Source organism: Lepisma saccharinum, chromosome 1 (genome assembly GCF_977018435.1).
Source record: "Lepisma saccharinum chromosome 1, izLepSacc3.1, whole genome shotgun sequence".
Taxonomy (NCBI): domain Eukaryota; kingdom Metazoa; phylum Arthropoda; class Insecta; order Zygentoma; family Lepismatidae; genus Lepisma; species Lepisma saccharinum.
The window spans coordinates 27950250-27973597 of NC_139229.1; the positions used below are offsets into that span (position 1 = coordinate 27950250).

The following is a 23348-nucleotide window of genomic DNA, read 5'->3' on the forward strand; positions in this document are numbered from 1 at the left end:
GGAAGCAGAACCTGATCCTCACGACTAGCTCGTCCTATCCATTGATTTGGTAACCTTCTGTTCAGTTCCCTCCTGACATACCGGTGCCAATGTGGGGGCAATGTTCAATTCTCTGCTTGCACGAACCGTGGATTTTTTGGGGCTTCTGACGAAAGTCGCACGCACCCGATCAACTGTTTCATCACTAACTCCTGGCCGACCTGTTGATTTGCTCTTGCAGATACACCCACTTTCTTGAAATTGTCTATACCACTTCCGAATTGAGTGACCGCTTGGTGGATCTAACCCAAACTTCGTCCTAAAACTACGTTGGACACAAATAACTGACTGTTGTAGTACATGAAATTCCAGGACACAAAATGCTCTCGTGTCTTTGTTTCCAGCCATCTGGATTTACTGTCGCCCTAGCGGCAGAATGCGTAACTAAACATCAGCTTTGCCAGACACTAAAACTTTTTGAGTTTTTCTTTCATTTAAAATAGTTTGCATGTAATTGTGACTAAATAAACGTGAGATATTAAACTTTGAAATCGGGAAGATCATTTTTCACTATTTTGATTCTCTTGGGTAGGGATATAATGTCATATATCGGGTGTTTCAGAAATAATTGAGGGGTCCCAAAAAATATTGTAAGTAAAGTATTAAACTTACGTTAATGAAACCGGCACACATTGACACGATAATCTACTTCTTGCCACACTCGCATCAACATGGGACTGTCGATAGTGTCTATCGCTGTGATGATACGCTCCATTAGGCCTGCCATATCACGCGGCATTGGTTGGGACGAATACCTTGTCTTTGATGAAACCCAACAAAAAGAAGTCATAGTGTAAGGTCCAGTGAGCTTGGGGACCAAAACACTGAACAGAAAACACTGAGTGATGCGAGTGTCGCCTAGCTGCAGGAATGTGAACTCTCAGCTTAACAAAAAATACACGCACATGGACGTCCGCAGGATTTCTTCCAGGGAGGGGCAAGCAAGGTATTTTTTACCAGGGGGAGGGGGCAAACAAGGCAAATTTCTCCCTATAATAGTGTTGTTTCCTCAAAAGATATTGCTTCAATTTGAATTTATCATGTTCATGCAATAATTAACACACATAATTGTGGATAAAATGAAATTATGAAATTGTATGTGTGAAATATATAATTTTTGGTTGACTTTCGTTTCCATGGCGGGGCGGGGCACCCCTTTGTCCCCTTTTCGGACGTCCATTTACACGCACAAACTAAAAACTAGATAGTTTGAGCTGCGTCTGTCAGATTAATTGAAAGGGGGAGGGGGTTGGAATGGATACAATTCGGATCAAAGGATTTAGGGGGTGCTGTATCCAGTCTCAAAAATTTGGGGTTTACATTGTGTCCCTGTATGCCTCAGTTCCTGCGCCACTGTTCTCTTTCATGGGACAAGACAACGTGCCACTCTGGTATCTTCAGTCCATTCCTTTTGTACCGGTTTTATGGAGAAAGAGAACAATACCCAAATTAACTTCCAACTTCATACCATTGTGTCAACAATATTTAACTGGAAAAATCACGAGTATTTTCTTTTTTACCTGGAATCACAATTTATCTATAAATGCGAAGTTATGAAATATACATTTCCGGTCGTACATCGCTCTTCCTACTTGCTGGTGATAATCTGTCTCAATAGAGATAACAGAGATCCACCAGCTTGCTTTTATAGCAAGCATTGACACAGAACACCTTAGTACCTGAGTGATCCTTTCTTTACGTGCTGTCGTGATCGACTAAACGTTCACAATGGATTGTGCAGTGTCGTTTGTGAAGCTAATGCTCTTCATATTCAACTTCTTCTTCGTGGTGAGTATTTTGTTCCCCTTTATTATTCAGCTTCGTAACTTTACGAACAGGGCATGATATTAGTTGAAGGAATGACGCGTCAAGTTGTTATCGAACGGCCTGTCAGCCATTTTAAAATTCGTTGAACAGCAGTACAAGAATAAAGTAAAAGATACATGTACATTCTTCTTTACTAAATTACTGCTCATGGAGCAATGTTGGCAGATTTATTGCTTTGCAACTTGTTGATTTCAGTATCTTTTCCCCTGATAGTTTAAAGAGTAAGTTGCATTATGCACGAAAGTGTTATGCGCTAATGCGTTTTTGTGTGGAAAATAGTGGTAAACAGCTGCTGCGACAGGATCAATCATCTAGGGGTGCTGAGGAGGATGCGGAATGAAATTGAAGGGTTGCGATGTTGAAAATAATGGAAAAATGAAACATGCGTGTACGCTTTAACCACTACATCAAATACCAATGAACTTTTAGCAGCCTTCTATGAAAATATGCCAATGAAACTGAAAGTTACTTGTTACGTTTGTTCATCTTTCTTGCTTGCTTTCACTACAACATGTACAGGGAAGTAAATGCAGCTTCCCTTTCAAGTTAGTATTAATGGGTTCCTGTAGCACACAATACTAGTGGTGTTTCTTCAGTACCTAACATTCTACGCTCAGTATGACGATATGGTTTTCACAAGTCATAGTGTAGCATGACACTGTAAAGATTATAAGTGTTAGCGGTTAAATTAACAATACACGTTTGGTTAAGCTTTCAGGTAACTAAACGAAAAAAATTGTAGCATTTAGTAAATTTGGCAATTTTAAACAAATTATTTGGCAACCATAAGCAAATGTGCAATAATAAAAGAGCATTTATTACTAGTGAAAAACAATGTTATCGCCTGTTTACACATTTTTTTGGTTGCCATAAACTATTTGTGTGTGTGTGTGTGTGAGTGGTTATTCCAAACCTTTTTCTGTGAAGAGTTAAAAGTATTTTCGGATGAAAATAGCTTGTCAAAAAAAAGGGTGCGGAAGAAAATTAAGGCACCGCCCATAGTGGTAACGAACAAACTTCTGAGCAGTACACGAAGGTTGTTGCAATTATCAAACATAATACTGAATATGTTAGAAATCATTCGTAATTTTGTCAAAACTAATCGTGTGGTCTAATTTTGGAAGAGAGGAATTGTAACGTACGGTATAATGTGCACTTCAGCTTCAAATTTAAATATAGCGGTATTAAATAACATTCAAACCACTGAAAATAGAGCTTTGAATCACCTGAAAAAAGAAGGAAAGAAAGAAAAACAAGAGTTAAGACAGTCACAGACAGATGTTGCATGGTACGAGGGGGGGAGTTTATGAACGAACAAAAACAGATGGTGTATTCCATTGTCATGGGTGGGACACGCGGACTACATTTTTTATATTAAAGTAACTATTCTACTAATACTTAAGCAACATTTTTCTTACAGTTTTTGCTGTGTAATGAAACATGAAATACCGTTGATTAAACATAACTACTCTTAAAGGACTTTCCCAGATTTGTAGCTATTAGTGAAAAATTTTGTCACAGATGAAACAATGCCTTTTTAATTAATAAGAAATTTATTTTAATTTCTGTAAATTGTCAAATGATGAAAATTAATTATTTGAGACAAAAAGAAGGTAATTGACCTTTGAATATTCTAGTGTAGTTGAGGAGGGAAATGTAACAGTTAAAAGAGAAATTAATTGTATTTTGGTGTCACGGGTGGGACACAATACAAAACAAAAGAAAAGCAAAATGTTAAAATAAACGAACCGTCTAACTTAATTATGTATAATACTTGAATTTTTATGCAACTTACAATATTAGATTGTTCACTCACAAGGTAGGATGAAGTTACAGCATTGCACTTAATTTTAAAAATTGAGGTTGGAGGCCAGTTTCACATGGAATACCTCAGATCTAAGAAATGTCCTGTTCTGCGCTCGCAATACTACCACCAACTTCATGCTTATGGCTTCAGTACAGTTATTTAATACATATTGTTGTTGATACTGTTATACACAAGGTACAATGTGGTGATCAATAGTTTGTGCAAGGGCGTTTGGATAAGCGGAACTGACAAAATCTGGTAACAGGTTTATCATTTTGACAAAGTGATTATGATGGTATGTACCCAGTGCATAATTGCAATTCGAGATATAAAAAATCTCGGTACTGATTAATAATATAAATTAAAAAATAACAATACTTCCTGTTTGGTTGTTTGTCTTGAGTTGGGTTTTAAGTCCAGTTTGTGCACAGATAGGCTAATCGGGACTGGATCTACAGTTTAAGGTGGGATCCGAACCACTGCACCGGGTATCGTACCCGGGACCCGTTCTTTTGAAAAAAAGAAAGATAAGTTCATGAATCATTTTTACAATAGAAATACTACTGTGTTAACAATTCTCATGATTCTCTACTTATTGTACTCAATATACTGCATAGTAACACATTGTAATTTGTACAATAGGAAAGAGAAATAATGAAAAATGCGAATTTCGGACATTTTATGAGACAATTACGTCTCCAAAAAAGTGAACTTTGCTGCAATCAAGAGACAAAGGAATTTTGTTTTAGAGAAACGCGAATTCTAAAAATGAAGTTTAAACTAGGAGAATGACAATATTGTCCCAAGCGAGGGGCGCTGAAATCTGTGCGGAGAGCGCCAAATTCTACGCGCGCCTCGGGTGCATCAATTTCTAACTGATATGCCAATGTACACTATCTGGCCAATCGTCACCGGACACCCCTCAAAAAGTGCTCGGGATCGTCTGTACACGTCATACAATCTATAAAAGGCGTTGCCGGTTGAGAATATACTCATACCAGCTACAGCAGTCAATATGGACAGACGACGCGAACTGAGTGAGGCGGAACGAGGGATGATCATTGGAGCCCACAGGTTTGGGCATTCGACCCGTGAGATTTCCAACAAATTTCAGCTACCCCGGTCGACAGTGTGTGATGTTATTGTGAAGTGGAAGCGAGAGGGGGTCATGACATGCCAACCCAGACCCAGTAAACCGAAAATATTAACATATCGTGACTGTCGATGCTTGAAAAGTGTGGTGAAGTCAATCCGGATGGCCTCGCTCCAGACGGTGGCACAAGAGTTTCGTGCGGCTACCAATAGTGTAGCAAGTGATCGTACTGTCCGCCGGGAAATCAGTGCACTTGGTTTCCATGGTCGTGCAGCTGTTCACAAGCCGTTTATCACATCCCGCAATGTGAGCCGGCATGTCAAGTGGTGCAACGAACGCCGCAATTGGACCCCGGATCAATGGAAATCCCTCCTATGGAGTGATGAATCGCGCTACCAGCTGTGGCGGTCCGATGGACGCGTGTGGGTGTGGCGTATGCCCGGAGAAAGATTGCTACCAGAGTGTCTCGTACCCACGGTGAAATTTGGCGGAGGTGGCATCATGGTGTGGTCGTGCTTCTCCTGGTATGGTCTTGGTCCTCTTGTGTTAGTGCGTGGAAACATGAATGCAGATGCATACCTAACGATCCTGGACAATTCTGCGCTACCGACATTGTGGGCACAATTCAGTAGTGGTCCTTATCTGTTTCAGCACGACAATGCCCCATGTCATACGGGATGTGTGATCAACACGTGGTTAGAGGATATGGGTGTGCAAAAACTTGATTGGCCCTCCCAAAGTCCTGATCTCAACCTGATTGAGCATCTTTGGGACGAGTTGGAGCGCCGGTTGAGAGTCAGGCCACACCGCCCAAAAAACACTAAAGAGTTGTTCGCTGCTTTGCAAGAGGAATGGAGCAGGATTCCCGTCGAAACCTATCGCAATTTGGTGGACAGTCTTCCTCAGAGGGTTGCGGCTGTACTTGCTGCGAAAGGTGGCCCCACACGATACTGACGGACGCCTGAAACCGGATTAAAGTACTTGTTCCAGGTGTCCGGTGACGAATGGCCAGATAGTGTATCTTCAGATACTTTAAGAGTGACCATCACCTCTAATGTTATGCATTGTTCCCAACTAATCTACATTATCTTTATGAGTGTTTATGACCTAATAAACACATACATAACAGCCAACATGTCCATCATTAAGAACCTTAGGTTCTGACAAACTCACTTTGGGGCGTGGTTACATTATCAGGAACTTGACGTCAACAGGGCGTGTTATGTCTACGAAAAGTTCTATCAAAGGATTTGCTGTGTGGCTTAGGGAATTGAAGAGATAACGTGCTTTTTGCACATAAAGTATGTGCAAATGTAAATGGTTTCAATGGCTCTTGCAGCCTCATATTAATTCTGAAAAATATGCACAAAGTTCGTTTAGTAGCATTTTTTAATTACGCTATTGCCTTCTAATATGCACTTTTTCCATGATCATCTAGCTATGTATGGATTATTATTATTAATATAATTATTATCTCAATAGGGGTTCAATTAAGCCATACATCATTTCACTTAAAACAATATTATTACACATAATGGCTTGGTGCCCTATATATTAAGAAAACATAAAAAGGGCTACATCTAAGGAAAATGAGATGATTTTACATGAGTGCGTAGAATGTTCTATGGTAGCAACTAAAATAAAGAAAATTAGAGTGTTATATATATTTAAAAGGAATGGAAGTGTAAGGGTGCGTGGTTCTGGATATGAGTGGTTATGAAATTACTGTTAAAGGGATGGCGATGAAAATTTTAACATGTATGCGTGTTTCATAATGCTTTAATTAGTACATCGCGCTACGACGCCAGGGGTCCCGGGTTCGAATCCCGGCCTGGGCATGGATGTCTGTGAGTGTCCATTCATCAATTTCATCATATCATCACTCATTCCCTTCTTCGCAAATTAGCCAAAAGTATCACAAAAGGCGAAGTAAAATAAATCAAATATATCAATCAAACATAATGCTTTAAGTGAGCACGTACCCAGGAAGAAATTTCGGGAGAGGTTCTTGCATTGTCTCACATTTAATAAAATTAAAATTTTACTATTACAAATAATAACAATTGAATAATACATGTTGTTAAGAAAGTATATAATAATTATTATTTTAAAAATATATATGGCGTAAAATACGTACAGATATAACAATCATGGGCTTAACTTGGGGGCCCTTCCAATTTTAAGGTTTGTTAAAATTTACAAGTTCCGTATATTTTTTTTTAATCTCCTGGGCCTGAAGTTCATGTTCTGTCCTCCCTAAGTTAGGCCTCAGGTTACAGTTCTCATAACAATATACATTCATTATCTACCTTATTTGTAGCTGAGAACAACTACATTTTGTATTAAGAACTACGAAGGAAAATAATAAATAAAATATTTTAAACTTTTAAGATACCAAAAAATATTGATTTTATCAGCTGGAAATAACAAATACCCTGGTTATTATTTTATGCATATCATGAAATTTTATATTTAGCTATGCATTAATTTTCATTAACATTGTCAATAGAAAACTGATTTATCTCAAACGAATATTACGTGCGTTCGGCGAAGATATTATACAACAAACGACACACAGGAAATGTGATCATTTCGTTTTAGGAGTCAGAAGATTTATCGGAGGTGGGGGGAAGGGTGGTCCGGACCTCATGGATCAGCTGTGTTCTAGGGATGAAGACACCGAGGGGCTCAGCCATATTTAACAGCCCCATATACTCGAACAGGTGTTCTCGGGTTACAAGCCAGGTTAAATCTGAAAGCTAACGCCGATTTAACCTGGCTGGTAACCCAAAAACACCTGTTCGAATCACGTCGCCGGGAAACCTACACTTCCTATACTTTTACTACTTGTAAAAGTCCACTTTTATGAACAGCTAGGCTTAATGGTGCTGGACCTGCAGTTTAAAGTGGGATCCCAACTACACCAACCACCGGGTATCGACCCGGGATCCCTTGATTACAAGGCAACCACGTTACCACTATGCCATCGGCGGGAGGAGGTCCATTATACGAAAAGTACGGCCGAAAATGTTCTTTCGATTGTAAAATTTACGACTGGTTGGCGTTACTTCCAGGGATCCAAAGATAAATTCGATACGCGCCCTTCCTATAGTCTAATTCTTCTGAAAGTTGTGTTACTTAGAATGTAATCAACATAAGCTATTGACGTCATCAATGCGTAAATGAAAATACCCTCGTGTGTTGAATCTAAGATAAATCTTTTGCGAGATTATTACCGTAAATGATAATAGATAGTCTGGCACGCTGAAAAATTTCAGTACGTTAGGTGATATTGAGCATACTTTCCACAACATGTAATTTTTATCAAGATTTGAAATATTATCAGTAATTTCAAATTATATAACTGATTGCAATACTGTTATTCAGGATTTAGTTCATTTTCCCTCGCTGCGGCTGAATGAAAATTTTGATTAATACTAGGTATATGACATTGAACAATGTTGCACTGCAAGCTTCTCCCTGACGCCAGACATAATTATGGTTAGAATGTAAAGCATATCCTTGGAGAAACGTCTATTTAACCTGAAGGTAAATGTACGTTGATAAGTGTGAAGAAGAGCACGGAATGCTGAGTTCGACAATCACTAATGCTCCATTGTGAATATACGTGGCTAGAATTAGTACATAAACATTGACTGCCGTCTGGTTCAATGGTGTTGCTTTATCTATAGCCTATAAATAATGAATGCGTACATTACTTTCGCAAGCATAAGTATACATTTAACTAGCCACTATATTAACAAAGAGAAGAATTCATTACTGGCGATTCAATTAATGGAAAATACTCGAAAATCGCTGTATTTCTAGTAGTAAGTGATGACTTGGGCCAAAATATATTTTTGAAAAAACGCAATATTCTATGTTCGTTTTAATGTTTTAAAAACCCACAATGTACACGCGAAAATTTAGATTGATCAAAACATTAACAATGTTTTAAAATGTCAAGAAACTTGGTACTTTCAAAATACGACATTGGTTAATTATATTATATTATATTATATTATGTAATATAACAATGACTCCCAAAATATTTTTCTTCAGCTGTATATTAAAGAATGGAAAACCTTATGTCACGGTCAATATGTAGCCTACGTCATGAGACTTCACGAGTATATCAGAATATGATTGATTGATTGATTGATTGATTTAGTTTATTTTACTTCGCGTTTTGTGCCTCTTGGCTAATTTGCGAAGATGGGGATGAGTGATGAAATGATGAAATTGATGAACGGACATTCACAAACAACCAAGCCCGACCAGGATTCGAACCCGGGACCCTTGGCGTCGCAGCGCAATATCAGAATATGGAACAGAGAAAAGAAATAGAGAAGTTCACTACAATAGTGTCTCTGAAATCTTATGATCCGTACGTGTATAACCCTATACCAAAAAAACTACTTAGTTCTTTTCTGTTAAGTGTTCATAAAAGTGGGTTTAAGCAACGTCCTGAAGAAAATTATGGATGGCTTAGTTCTAACCCGGTTAAGGTAATAAATTAAAAAATTAAAAATGCCCTCTATCTGTATAAGTGTTATTGTTATAATTGTGTCTTTTGAGTGTATCATTTTTAATAATTACGAGTCATTTTTACTCAGCAATTGTGCAAGTACACTTTTAAAAATCAAAGCTATTTCAGCATCAAAAAATAACATTAACGTTTTGAAACAAAGTTAATTGGAGCCATAATTTTACTAAATATTAACATCCATTTCTATTGAGCTGATGTATTATATTGGGCACCTAATAGAAATTAAGGTCTAATATTAATTGTTCACCATGAAAATTCTATTCTATGATTACATTTATCGTTCCTATTTGAGTTTCAAAATATTCTATAGTGAAAGTGTCCAATAATGAAACATTTTTTTTTAATATTAGATTTTCCTATTGTCATATAATTTGTTCGCTTTCTATTTTGCAGCTGTCCGGAATTGCTATGATCACGGTTGGATCGATCATTCATAGCAACAGCGGCAGTTACAGCGAATTCCTTGATGCCAAATTTTCAACGCCTCCGATTACACTAATTGTTATCGGATGTATTGTCCTCGTTATTTCATTCTTCGGATGCTGTGGAGCCATTAAGGAGAGTCGTTGCATGATCATGACGGTATTCAAGTGTTTATATACCTATTTAGAATTAATGTAACTTTGTAATAAGGCTAGGATTCCTAAATAGGAGCAATTCCATTGTGACGAGTGTGACAATCAGACAAGTTTACATTCATTTTAAAATTACTTTCTTAGTACCTTCAAATATGCACCTCTATCAATTCATGTACCCTTGATGAAAGTTGTTTAATTTCAGAATATTCGTCCCCTAGCTCAATTTTCAGCTACAGGAAATACATTTTTTTGTAAATTGTAACGGGTGTGACACGTCTGAGACTTGACTTTAGGACCTTTCTCAGTCTTTCAATAAACTCTGTGAAATATATGGGTTTACTGAAACAATTTTATTTTCACACAAAGCAAACTTTACTCGACATTTATATGTTTTTAGTTTCTAAATATATTGCTACATACTTTTTTTATAAACATTTTTGCTTGTGTCGGGTGTGACAAATTTTGTAACGGGTGTGACACCATGCACATTATTTACTTCGTAGGATTATGGAACAATGCAAGGGCTATGAAAATTTTCATAAATAGATTCTTCAAATTCATGTTTGTTTCAGAAATGAAGTAGGATGCGTCAGAGATTAAGATACAGAAACAAAAAATGTTACAATGGCTGATAAGCAGAAATAATTAGAGCTATGTGAAATGAAATAGGTGAGGATAAAATAAATATCACAAACCGGAAACAATGTTCAAGGCAAATGAATTCTAATGAGAAAATTATGGAATAATGAAAACACACCTGGAAATTCTCATAATTTTTGTTCCTTTTTGACAGATAAGTCAAATGTTAAAAATCAAGAGGCAATTCTCGAAGCAAGGTTGTTTTTCAGTATTGTGTAAATGATTGAATTTTATATTATGACCACTTCAGCACATAGGAAATATTTGCCCGGCACACAATACGGGGATAAACCCCTCAACTAAAACAAAATTGAGGACAGACTTCTAACAAGTAAATAAAATATCTCCGTTAAAAACTTCCTGATTCAATTTTTAAAACTAATTCATTCATTTATTGCTTAAGTTCTGAAACTATACTGTCTGTGAGAATTAGCACCCTTACCCTTACCTTACGGAGGATTATACTGGCCGTAGGTTCAGACGCCAGAGCCTCGTTGGCATGCAACATTGCAGTTACCGGAAGTGATGTAACCAGTGTGGTATTAAGAAATTTCCAGTGGGGGGAAATTCTACTGACTGTCTAGGGATAAAATTTATCAAGCAGAGAGAGGGACACAAGTACCCACAGGGGGCAATCCCCCCATCCCCCCTACAAATACCACCCTGGATGTAACTTACCAGAAGATCGATCATTACACGCCAGTATTGCGTAAATGGTAAAGTTCCACGTTCATATAGCACCGTGCCATTTAGGGGGTGATCTCGATCTCGGCCATTTTGGAGGTGATGTGATCAGTACCACGCTTCAACTGCCTTTACCCCACTCCAAGGTACCTATTGATTTGAGGCTGGGTGAGCCCCAGAGCCGCTTCTTGCGGGGACAAAGCCATAAAAATCCGACATTAGATCACCCACCCAGGGAATCGAGCCCGGGTCTCTCGTGTGGCAGTCAGACTCCTTACCGATTAGATCATGGCGGCTCACAGTATTGTGTAAAAGTTACATGCTTTTTCAGCTGTTTTTTTAGCAAATTGTCCAATGCGTGTGTCACCAAAATTTTCTAACACCAAAATGTCCGACTCCCATTTCAGCGAGGATAGTATTTTTATATACAGGGTGTCCCAAATAAAACTATACCCGTAGTGGCCCAAATGAAAATGGGGCCGATCTGTGCCTTTTTTGGACTGAGGTTGAACATTTCCAACACCTGCTGTAAGCAGTGTCTTGGACACTATTGCAGTGAATAAACCTGTGCTTACTTGATCATTTCATTTCGTATAGTTTTGTTTGAGCCACTATGGGTACAGTTTTATTTGGACCACCCTGTACATCATGATTTGTTTTATGTTTTCATTGCAGTTTGCGATTCTTCTCCTGGTTATATTCGTTCTGGAGCTCACCATAGGAATTTTGGCTATCGTCTACAAGGACAAAGTGGAAAAATCTATAATGGATTCGATGTATGTAGTTCAACGAGACTACGGCAACAGCGAGGACGCCAAGAAAACATTCAATGCCTTGCAGCACGATGTAAGTAGCTACAGGGGTACAGAGTACGTATCACCTCAAATTTTCAGAAGGGAGTACTGGGGGTACATTGTACTCCATAAAGCCATCAATTCACATTGAGAAGTGTCAATACAGTTGAATGAATGAACGCATAAATGTTTTCGGTGCATCAGTACATATGACCATTTTGCACCCTTCAAAGTATAGGTATTAACAATTACATTATTTTTCATTTTGTATATTTCGATTTTTAATTTCAAATTTTTAATTTTTCGTATATATATATAATTTGATTTTGATTTGATTTAGTTTATTTTACTTCGCGTTTTGTGCCTCTTGGCTAATTTGCGAAGATGGGGATGAGTGATGAAATGATGAAATTGATGAATGGACATTCACAAACAACCAAGTCCGACCGGGATTCGAACCCGGGACCCTTGGCGTCGCAGCGCGATGTGCTAACCACTCGGCCACAGGGTCGGGCGTATATATATATATAATTATTGTGCACAAAAAATACAAGGCCATTCATTATGCCTGTGGACCACCTGTAAACTGTAAGTTATATTTGAAATATTAAATCTTACACTGTTATTTGATGAAATGTTGATGCGATTATTCAATTAATGCAAAATATTTATTAAACTAATGGTTTGGGCCCGTTAAACACTCCCCTTATATACCGACGGCTGAATACTGTTTTGTCGTATGTGCATCTGCACTAACTCTTCAGGAGGGCTGATTGAAGTTGGATTTATATGAATTTTGAATATATATATATATATATATATATATATATATATATATATATATATATATATATATTGATTACACTACATGCTTTGTGCAAACATTTTATAAATGTTGATAATTCACACCATTTGAATCCAGATACGTTGCTTCGGAACGTGACACATTAACATGTACGGAACACAATATCGTCATCAACATATTTCTGACGAAAATGTGGAGATATAACAAAACAGTATTCAGCCGGAGTTACGTCCATGCACACATAAAATACATATTTTTAATGTGAATGTTGTACCCCCTCAAATTAAAAACTTTCCTGCGCCACTGAGTACAGAATTATAATTAAATGATATCTGGCATCCATTTTGAGTAACAAGCATATCGCTTAGCGATAACGCTATCGTAAAGGCTCCACCCAAAACGATAAGTTTCCATGTAGTCCGAACAAGCTAGATTAACTGAACTTGGAAGCTCTGTTTGTCACGATATCTTGTATTTGTATTTTTTGAAAATTGTTATTTTAGTCTTATCTGATCCTTTATGGCTCACCACGACAATACCTATGAATGATGAAGTACGTGGGAAATCAACCAAATGCCTTGCTTGAACATCAAAATGCTTACAGTTGTCATACCTCTCATACGGAGATGTAATTCATATTTACTACAAGTACAACAAAAGAAGATGTTATTACACACACGCTTGCGAAGTGAATGCACATATACAGTGGCGGTGGTTAGGTTCCAAAAGGGGGAGGAAGGTGTTAAAACGGGGGGAAGACAGTTTACTTTCCCTTGGTACATAAGGTGTAGTATAGTTTGGGGACAAAAGTGGCAAAAAGTGTGGGGGGACAACTGGCCCCCACGCCCCCACTGCATATATATTTACTAATATTAGAATATGAAACACACTAGGTCCAGCATGGGAATCGACTTCTGTAGTGTTACAAAAAATATCCTATCCTACCATGCTGATCTTCGTTCAGTTGGTACAAGAGGAAAGGAGGGGGTGACGTATACATTTTTTTAATAGTCAGCCCCCATTTTGCCATATTTTCCAGCCTTTGACGTTCATATCTTTAAGAATATTTGACCAGGGGGGCTTATGACTCCCGTTAACATTCCCCCCTTGGGCACGCCACTGTACTGACACATCCAATTACATAAGACACAATGGTCCCCCATCCCCTTCGTAGCTTGGAACTTTCATCTTTTTTTAAGGATACACTAAATTTCTAAGTGAAAATATTAGGAGGGGCAACTCCTACTTTTAATCCAAAGTATTTAGTCGCATAAAAAGCTAAAACTTCGACAAATCATACTGATAGAAATGTCAAATGTCCGGAAGAATACCTCCGATATTAGTAGAGATAGAGAAAAATGGAAATAGGACGAAGTTGGAAATATGTGGGTTTATGTGCTTGAATTTTCAACGTAGAATGCACCGATGAGAGACCTAAAATGCCTTCTTGATACATGCATTGTCATTAAAGGACAAGAGCCATACTGTACTAAGCAGGAAAACGGATTATCGTCTGAATTCCTCATTTAACTAGTGCCGGACTTTTGAATCACCCTGTATTTTCACACATTTCAAATTATCCTACATATTGATTTTTACATAAAATTGTATATAATTTCAACTTTTCTAACTATAATTTGTATTTCTGCTACAACTTGTGTCAGATATATGTAAGATTCAGTGGCGTATGCTGAGACCAAGATCAGGGCTATCTCCAAATTTAGTAGTGTTTGAATTTTAAATGAAAATGTGTCCGGCAAAAAAGAGGGGGGGCTCTTCCTCATTCATTTTGGATTTTTTTTGTTTACATCGATATCTTGCCATTAAAAACAACAATAGTAGGCAATGGACATAAACTATTTCATGCTTATTTATAAAGAGGAGCGGTCTATAACATGCAATATGTAGGACCTTCATGCGAGTATGAAATAATAATTAACTTCTTACCTTACTTGAAGGTAAACTCCATTCTTCTCTCCTTTTCCGTGAATTTTTTGTCACTTTATCGAAGAATGTGTCCTCACATGAATTTCTGATGTTGATTAGAACCCCTTTCTCAATAGACATTATAGCTAAATTGCTAAGCCGCGCTTGTCCCTGTGTTGCTCATTGTGGCCCCTAAACGCACATTCTTGCTTCCCCAGAAATGCTAATGCTTCTTATAATAATTCTGTTTTCCTTCACTTTTTCTTTATGCAAATTGTCAGCAATCTTCTCTTGCAAATTCAAGGAATGATCAATTCTTAATGATTAAATCCATTTTCACACGCTCACGGAACAAAAACACAGCACAACAAAAGGATTACCATCCATGAACACGCTACGCGGGCGACACAAAGAACTCGGATCTCGGACACAACAAGTTTGACCATATATATATCCCTTCCTTTTGCGGAAACCACCACCGACCCGCGTGGTTGAAAACACGTGCGTGAATGGTTGCTATGACAACATGGATTGTTTATGTTGCCAAACGTATTTCATTGGGATGACTCGGGCCAAAACCCCCACCGCCAGGGCGAAGGTTTTGACATTTTGACAGCGAGGGGAGGTGGGAGGGGGTTTGCTTGAAACAGAAGTAAACAGGATGGCAACATGGCTGACGTCATCAGAATGGCCCATATAGCTGCGACCACAGTCGAATTTCATGGAGAAGCAGAGTGCCACCTTCAGGGGAAAATCACTAAATTGGGCGGATTTATAATGCTTGTATGTGACGAAATTCATGGAACTGGAAGAGAGACGGGCAATGCTCGAAGGGATGGAGAGGGGGGGAGGTGATGTAATTTTCATGAGGCATCCCCCTAGCTTGAATAATTTGCATTGGCACCCCCGCCTATATTTTTTTTTCCAGCGATTTAGCGAATTTCGTATTTCCATTGTTGGCAACACTACAATATCGCCAGGATGCAGCGAAGTCTTTACTCTCCAGCGCTTGGGGTTGGAAGCCAGCACCAGGACCACCAAGGTCGTCCCTGCCAGCACAAATACGTCATAGGTTGAAAGGACCGCCTGCTGGTTCAAAGACTTTATCCTCAGACGAAGAAGCCTGGCGATAAATAAAGACGACCTTACACTAGCGCTTTCCCCCGTGGTCGTTACGTGAGATTGAAGCATCGGTTAAATTTGCTAGTCTATTATTTCCTGTATTTTAATATGGGCTTCGGCGATAGCCTAGGTAGCCTAGAATATACGCGCCTGGTAAGATTCATGATCATCATTATTATTGAATATCTGACTAAGGAAGTAAAGCATTGACAGGTAAGTTATAAATAAATGCATGCTGTGTATAAACTAGGGATCAAAGACGGAAACACTCATACCTTTACGGGACTTTAACATTTTTCCACATTTAGATACTTTTAAATGTTGTGATCTATTTAAGAGAAGTCGATTCAAATTGTGTAATTCATTACATAAAAATGGATGTATGTGTGCATAACTCTCGAACGCCTGGAGCAATTTCAACCCAACTTGGTACACATATGACTTACAATCTGGAACGAAATACTGTGGGGTAAGACACCCCTGGTACCCCTAGGGGTGGGGCTGGGAAGGGGTGGCATGTAAAAATAATCTAAAACTACCGATATTAGTGTGGAATCTATAGCTTTCGGGGTCGCTAAGATGAATAGTGACACTCCCAATGCCGTTCAATTTATCTATTCTTGCTCCTGGAGGTGAAACTAAAAATGTTGTTTATAATCAAGTTTGGAGTTAAATTAATATTATAGTGAATTTGTAAAAGATTTTACTTTATAATTTGTAAACTGTACTTATACTTTTAAATGCCTGTAAATAAATATAGTTACATTTTACACTATAGTTAGAATTTATTATTTTCCTGGGATTGGGATAAATAAATCCCCGGGCAACGCCGGGTAATCAGATAGTTGACAATAAAAATAGCAACAACGTGCATTATTTAAGATGTTTTAAGGTAGACAAAATTATTTCCTTCTTAAAAGACTTCCCGAATAACGTAGTGTCGCCTCGTGTAAAGATTAACTGCACTGCAGTTGTAGTCAAATGTGCGACAGTTTCAGCGATTAGAGAGGACGTGGGGGACACAGTTGCACCTGCGCTATGGCCTCTAATGCTAAGCCTTGTCTACCAACAAAAAGAAAACAGTCCTTGCCGCCTCCCTCCCAGTTTTGTCCAATCGCCGCTACTGGTGCTAAATGTATAATTTTAGGCTGTCACTCATGTCCTTGGAGTGCATGCATGCTCCCTTGTTCCCCTTCTCAACTCCTATACTTGTAGGTCCATCCGTCCGGGCATAAAATTGACTTAAAAACGCAAAACAAAGAAAACTTTCCCTCTTTAAAATTAATATCTAATACTGCACTATTTGATTTTCTTGTCCCGTTCGGATCAAATTTAGATTGATTGATTGATTGATATGCTTTATTTTACTTTGCTTTTGTGCCACTTTTGGCTAGTTCGCAAAGATAGGGGTGAGTGATGATATGATGAAATTGATGAATGAACACTCACGGACATGCCGGGCTTCGAACCCGGGAGCTCTGGCATTGTAGCGCGACGTGCTAACCAATCCGCCACGGCTAGGATCAAATTTAGAAATGTAGATCTTGAGTTGTTCTTACAAGTAGACCTCAGATTTGTGTTCTAAAAATTGTGCTTTTAGGTTCTAAAAATCCCAAAATAGGTTCTAAAAATCCTAAATAGTCGCGAAAAATTCTGAAGTAGGTTCCAAAAGAAACTTAAAATGCTTCAAAATTCCTGAAAAATACTGATTTGGTACATCTTCAAAAACAAAATTTCAAAAGAACCATAAGAAATTTTAATAGCTATATGCAACAAACAAATATTAATTTTCTAACCATATTTTCATTACCATACACCATTTTCAAACTTATCCACAAATTATTATAATCCTATATTTGTTGTTAGCAAAAGTTACTTATTGATCTGAAGAATGAATTAAGTATCTATGATTTGCTGCACAATACCAGGGTGGCTAGTCACTGGGAATTCCTTGAATTCCGGAAATTGTCCGTGAATTTTTGGCTCCAGGAATTCTGCATGAATTTTTCTCCGTAGACGTGAAAAATTGCAACTTTTATTAATCCAAATTTCATTGAATTTATAAATATTTATAAAAGCCCTGACGCTTTTCACAGTTTAGCTTTTATTTTTATCGAAGAAGGAAAAGAAAAGAAACCTGCGTGGAAAATGAAGGGAGAGCAATCGACAGAAAACGTATTTCAAACACGTTAGTCATTGATTTTTTTTTATCAAACCGAGCAAATACCTCTGTATGACATAAAAACCTGAAAAACATTAAAATATACCGGGTGGTCCAAAAATCCCGGAACGGTCACATATCGTAAGAAATACACATCGAATCGGAAAACAAAAAAATACGTGTTTAATATGTGAAAGAAAGCTATTCAATGATATCACACTTGATTCCCCACCCCCGCCCCCTGGGGGGGGGGGGGGGGCGGAGGGCAAATGTGAAATTTTAAATGGAAATCCCCATTTTGTATTGTAGAATCGGAAAGAGGACTTCATTCCGAGTCCAACGAGCTATCAACCATCCTCCTAGCTCAATTAGGAACGGAGATATGGCGATTTTAAATTTTCAATAGATTATATGGAAGGGGGTATTGAAAGGTCTTGACGTGCAGATTCCGAATCTGCAATCGCTTTAGCTAAATTAGGGGCAGAGCGTCACTTTGAAAATATTTTGGGTTTCATGAAATTTTCACCCCCCCCCCCCCCCCCTTGCGAAAATTTAAAATCGCCATATCTCCGTTCCTAATTGAGCTAGGAGGATAGTTGATAGCACGTTGGGCTCGGAATGAAGTCCTCTTTCCGATTCTACAATACAAAATGGGGGTTTCCATTTAAAATTTCACAGTTGCCCCACGCCCCACCCCCAGGGGGCGGGGGTGGGGAATCAAGTATGATATCATTGAATAGCTTTCTTTCACTTATTAAACACGTATTTTTTCGTTTTCCGATTCGATGTGTATTTCCGGGACTTTTGGACCAACCGGTATATAAAAACCTAAAAAAAAGGTTTGATTTAGGCACATAAACCTAAAATAGGTTCTAACAAGCAAAATAGGTTATTATAGGTACTATAAAACTTCGTCAGTTGTTTCGTTTTTTAATGAAACGATGACATAACTTGTTATTTCTTACATACCTGCAAAGGAAAAAAAATAGGTTAAAAACGTAAAATCCGAGGTCTAGTTATAAGTCAACTTTATGTACAGATGGGCTAATAAGGACTGATCCTACAATTTAAATTGGGATCCGAACCACTGTGCAATGTGCCTCTTACCAGGCGACGACGCTACTACTACGTCATTGGGAATCCAGAGGTGGAAACACGATTAGAGTTTGTAAGTTCTATTTTATTTTTTTATTTTTCCGTAGCTGAAATGCTGTGGTGTGAAGGGTCCTGATGATTGGCTGACCACGTTCACAAATTTTCCCAGCTCGTGTTGCGAGAAGGACCTCACGAACCAAACATGCAACCGATTGTCGACAGACAACAAGGTGTACGAGATCGGGTGCTGGGCTGCTCTGAAGATGGCGTTGGATGAATTCGGAGTTGCTCTTGGTGCAGTGGCCATAACTGTGGCCTTTGTGGAGGTATGAGCTGTCGATTTTGTAGTTTTGAGTATTTTTACGGCGCAGATAACATCTAAGAGGGATTTCAAGGTGTATTACAGTGCTATAATGAAGTCGTTTAGTCCGATTTCGCCTAATTGCTTAATGTGATTTATGACCTGGTCGCCATTTTAGGCGAAATGGGATATCCTCTTTCGCCAAATCCCATTTCGCCTACACTGATTGAAAGGGAAATATTTCAAATTGAACTGTCTATCAACAGGGAGGTACCATATGTTAATTTATCCTCAACTCTTCCAGATGTCACATACCTGGTCCAGCGATCGGTCCAGCCAATAGAAAACGGTTAGGTGAGGTACAGCTAGACTGTGTGGCAATGCTCCTTTTTAGGAGCAACACTTTACTATTTGGCACATGTGACTGTTCGTAGTTACCATCAGACATGTTCCGAATTGTTCAGTGTTTATGTTGGTCAACGTCAAAATTTTCCTCACTGCAATATTTCCCTTCCAACGGGATATCCCATTTCGCAAAAATGGTAGACATCTGTCAGATCTGATTGACAGGTGCTGATAAGCCAGTAGGCGAAACGGGATTAGGCGAAATGGGATGCGATCAATGGAGTGCAAGTGGTTTGGTATAACGACGAAATATTCTCTCTCTCTCTCTCTCTCTCTCTGGCTTTTCCATTTCTCTCGTTTCATTATTTTCATTTCTTTTTCTCCCTTTCTGCTTTCGCAAGTTCTCTTTTCCCTCACATTAAATGTAGCTATACTTCTTCGGAAGTTCGCACAAAGCAGTGAATTTTGCTCATTTTATGTACAGTGTGATGCACAAGTATTGCTCGGCAAATTGTCCATGGCTATTTTCGTTAATTTTCCTCTAGCATGTTATGTGCTTTTAAGGAATAGATTTTTACTTGTGTTAGTGTAGAGGTGATCAACAGGTTGTTTGACGTTTTGTTTCAATTCTCGAGGCTCTCATTTCGTAAAAGAAATAGAATAAACATTGTGATGGACAATTTATACTTATACACCCCACTGTACGATAGACGGTATAACTGGTACTCCAGACATCCAAATATATCATTAAAGTCCAAATGTCTGCAAGACAATTACAAAACGCTAGCTAATTTTGCTTCTCTGTCAAGTACATATAGTAAGCTTTCATCTCTTTTCGTTTCAGATCATTGGAGTTACATTCGCGTGTTGCTTGGCGAATTCCATCAAGAATGAAGGTAGACGAGGGAGGTACAAATAAAGCATTTATTTTGTATATGTACAAAGTTAGTAATGAAGTTTTACATTTCAAGTATCCATTGAAGTTAGAGGTTGATTTTTTTGTATAAATTCATCGATAAATACTAAAAAGATAGGTAAACTTCATTTGTAAACACACACTATATACTTATTGTAATACAAAATATTAAAATAGTTGTATTTTTGTCAGTGTTACCTGCATCATTAGATCATCTACGAAATTATTGTGAGTGTCGTGTAATGTATCCCATCTTGTATGAACTAAAAATGTATCAGTTTTATATAAACAATAAACCCTGAAGTGAACTGTTTTGAATTCTAGCACATAACCTGATATCAATCCTCAAATCATTAACCTAGATAGGCCTATGTATTGGAAGTGACCTATTTAAATGTGGCGCTATTGGAGCCCCAGAAATAATATTTCCACCGACAAATTTTCTATTCTGATTATCCTCTTTTGTTTACAGTTTTACAATTTCTAACGTCTGCTTTCTACATATTAAATCCAACTATCACGATGAATAATGGTTGTATGTAATAGATGAAAGAATGAAAGCAATGGACTGGTTAAGATTCGAATCTAGAAAATTCTGAGGCGATCTGGTGACGTAAATAATTTTCTGACACATTAAACAACCTTAGATAATGATTTGCAGCAATTTTTGAATGTCATTATTCATAAGGTATGGTCATGAAAAAAACTGTTTTCGCCATCCACAAACAATTGGTCTTTCTGATCCCTCTTTTTGTTTCTTTCTTGCGAAGAAACTCTTAGTGAACAGACAAGTTCAGCCAGATAAACACTTATTTGACCTATTAAGTGTACTATCGAAGGCTCAAATAATAACGAAGAATGTACGCTACACTAACATTATTTAAAATGCTCAACACATTTTTGTTTCTAGTTGTACTTTAAAATTGAATAAACAACCTTCAAATTGAAATTGTGGAAACAGCTGAAGTAAAAGCGCTTTAAAGAAATATCTATGGATATGCAAAAACTGGTGGTTAATGAATCTCATATTTACAGTTAATGTTTAGTAAACTTAACAGCTCTACAAAACTTCGTTATATTTTTTTCTGGCATGTTGTGGAGTTGGCAATCTTGCTTACATCGAACCTGCTAAGAGGGTTCGTTTCCGGTTCAAGACTTGCCCGGACTTGCTCCGGTGGTGTGGTGAGATTAATGCAAGTGTGTGTGTTGTGCTGCGTTCTCGATTGAATAATCAACAATGTGTGTTCTATTGCTTGCTAAATACAAGATAAAAGAAGTGATTTGATTTCGTAATTGTAAGGTGGTTGGTGTAGTTCAATTATGGATCTCATGCGTGCCATTTTCGAGCTTATGTTGTGACCTATTTTTCATTCTCGCCTGGCTGTAAAAACTGGTGCTACGAATACGATTTCAGTGATCTGGGAAGACAAGATGCGTTTGTTTAGATTTTAATTGTTACTTTTTCGTTGGCAAGAATTTGACATCTCTTTTTGAAGCAGTTTATATCTACCAGCCAGCTCAGTTGCCTGATAAGAATAACGAAGTCTTGATATTCCAAAATACCGATTGCAAGGTAAATTTGGGTAAATTTCTCGTAAGGGACAAACAGATTTCATCAAATTTACAGGAGAAATTACTTACCGAATGCAGTTTCTTTATACTTCTGGAAGTTCGGGGAAGTGTTTTCTCGCATCGTTCATTGAATTTTGACGGTAAATCATCTATTTTTCGATATAAATGTGTGACCGTTGCACGAAAGCTCTTGCATCCATTTACTTCCAGGTGGATGTAGCCTGTGCGTGATGACGTAATCCGGGCCAGTGTTTCCAAACATGCGTTTATGTAACTGGTCACACGTTTAAATTTGAACGTGTTGAAAATTGCTCATTATTTACCGGTGAGGAGGAAAGTCGGAAATGTAGTTTTGATCCATTTTAATGCGAATGCATGTTGTTTTCTACTAAAATCTATTTCCGACGAGCTATTGCTGCTGCTGCCATTTGCTTTCTGCAGGAGAGCACAATACACTCTATTGCTGCTGCTAGAAGCCGATGTTGTCCGAATGTGGGAAACGTGTTCGGGAATGAAGTTTTGATCCATTTTAATGCGAATGCATGTTGTTTTCTACGAAAATCTATTTTCAAGGAGCTATTGCAGCTGCCGCTATTTGCTTTCTGCACGGGAGCACAATACACGCTATTGCTACTGCTAGAAGCCAATCTTGTCCGTATATGCTAAATTGAACGAAAGAAGTGCTAATGGAACCTAACCTAACAGGCCTAACCTAACCTAGTAGGCATACCTCGTCCCCGTGATGGTCCGTGGGGCTATCGTGAATTTTTGGGCTAACGTCAATGGTTTTTGGTGCTACCCGTGGATGGTTTCTGGGAAATAAGGATCAACAGTAATTACTCGTTAATGTAAGAAATATACATTATTTTGTATATGCTAAATTGAACGAAAGAAGTGCTAATGGAACCTAACCTAACAGGCCTAACCTAACCTAGTAGGCATAATTTTTGGGCCAAAAGTTCACGATAGCCCCACGGACCATCACGGGGACGAGGTATGCCTACTAGGTTAGGTTAGGCCTGTTAGGTTAGGTTCCATTAGCACTTCTTTCGTTCCATTTAGCATATACGGACAAGATTGGCTTCTAGCAGTAGC

At 38.1% G+C, this 23348-nt stretch overlaps 1 protein-coding gene across 1 annotated transcript; it reads left to right on the plus strand.

Annotated features, from left to right (window-relative positions):
- Nucleotides 1-1678: 1678 nt before the first annotated feature.
- Nucleotides 1679-20976, plus strand: LOC145988602 (23 kDa integral membrane protein-like). Its single transcript, XM_083123640.1, has 5 exons — nucleotides 1679-1827; nucleotides 9709-9897; nucleotides 11892-12062; nucleotides 19227-19445; nucleotides 20610-20976. Exons 1-5 carry the CDS (start codon nucleotides 1768-1770, stop codon nucleotides 20682-20684), a joined length of 714 nt encoding a protein of 237 aa, XP_082979766.1. The 5' UTR covers nucleotides 1679-1767; the 3' UTR covers nucleotides 20685-20976.
- Nucleotides 20977-23348: the final 2372 nt, after the last annotated feature.

What these genes read in the sequence shown, in the direction of transcription:
- LOC145988602 (XM_083123640.1), top strand. Translation starts at nt 1,768, where the DNA reads ATGGATTGTGCAGTGTCGTTTGTGAAGCTAATGCTCTTCATATTCAAC. An exon ending in TATTCAACTTCTTCTTCGTG is followed by an intron (nt 1,828 to 9,708) that starts GTGAGTATTTTG and finishes TCTATTTTGCAG; the next exon opens with CTGTCCGGAATTGCTATGAT. An exon ending in GTCGTTGCATGATCATGACG is followed by an intron (nt 9,898 to 11,891) that starts GTATTCAAGTGT and finishes TTTTCATTGCAG; the next exon opens with TTTGCGATTCTTCTCCTGGT.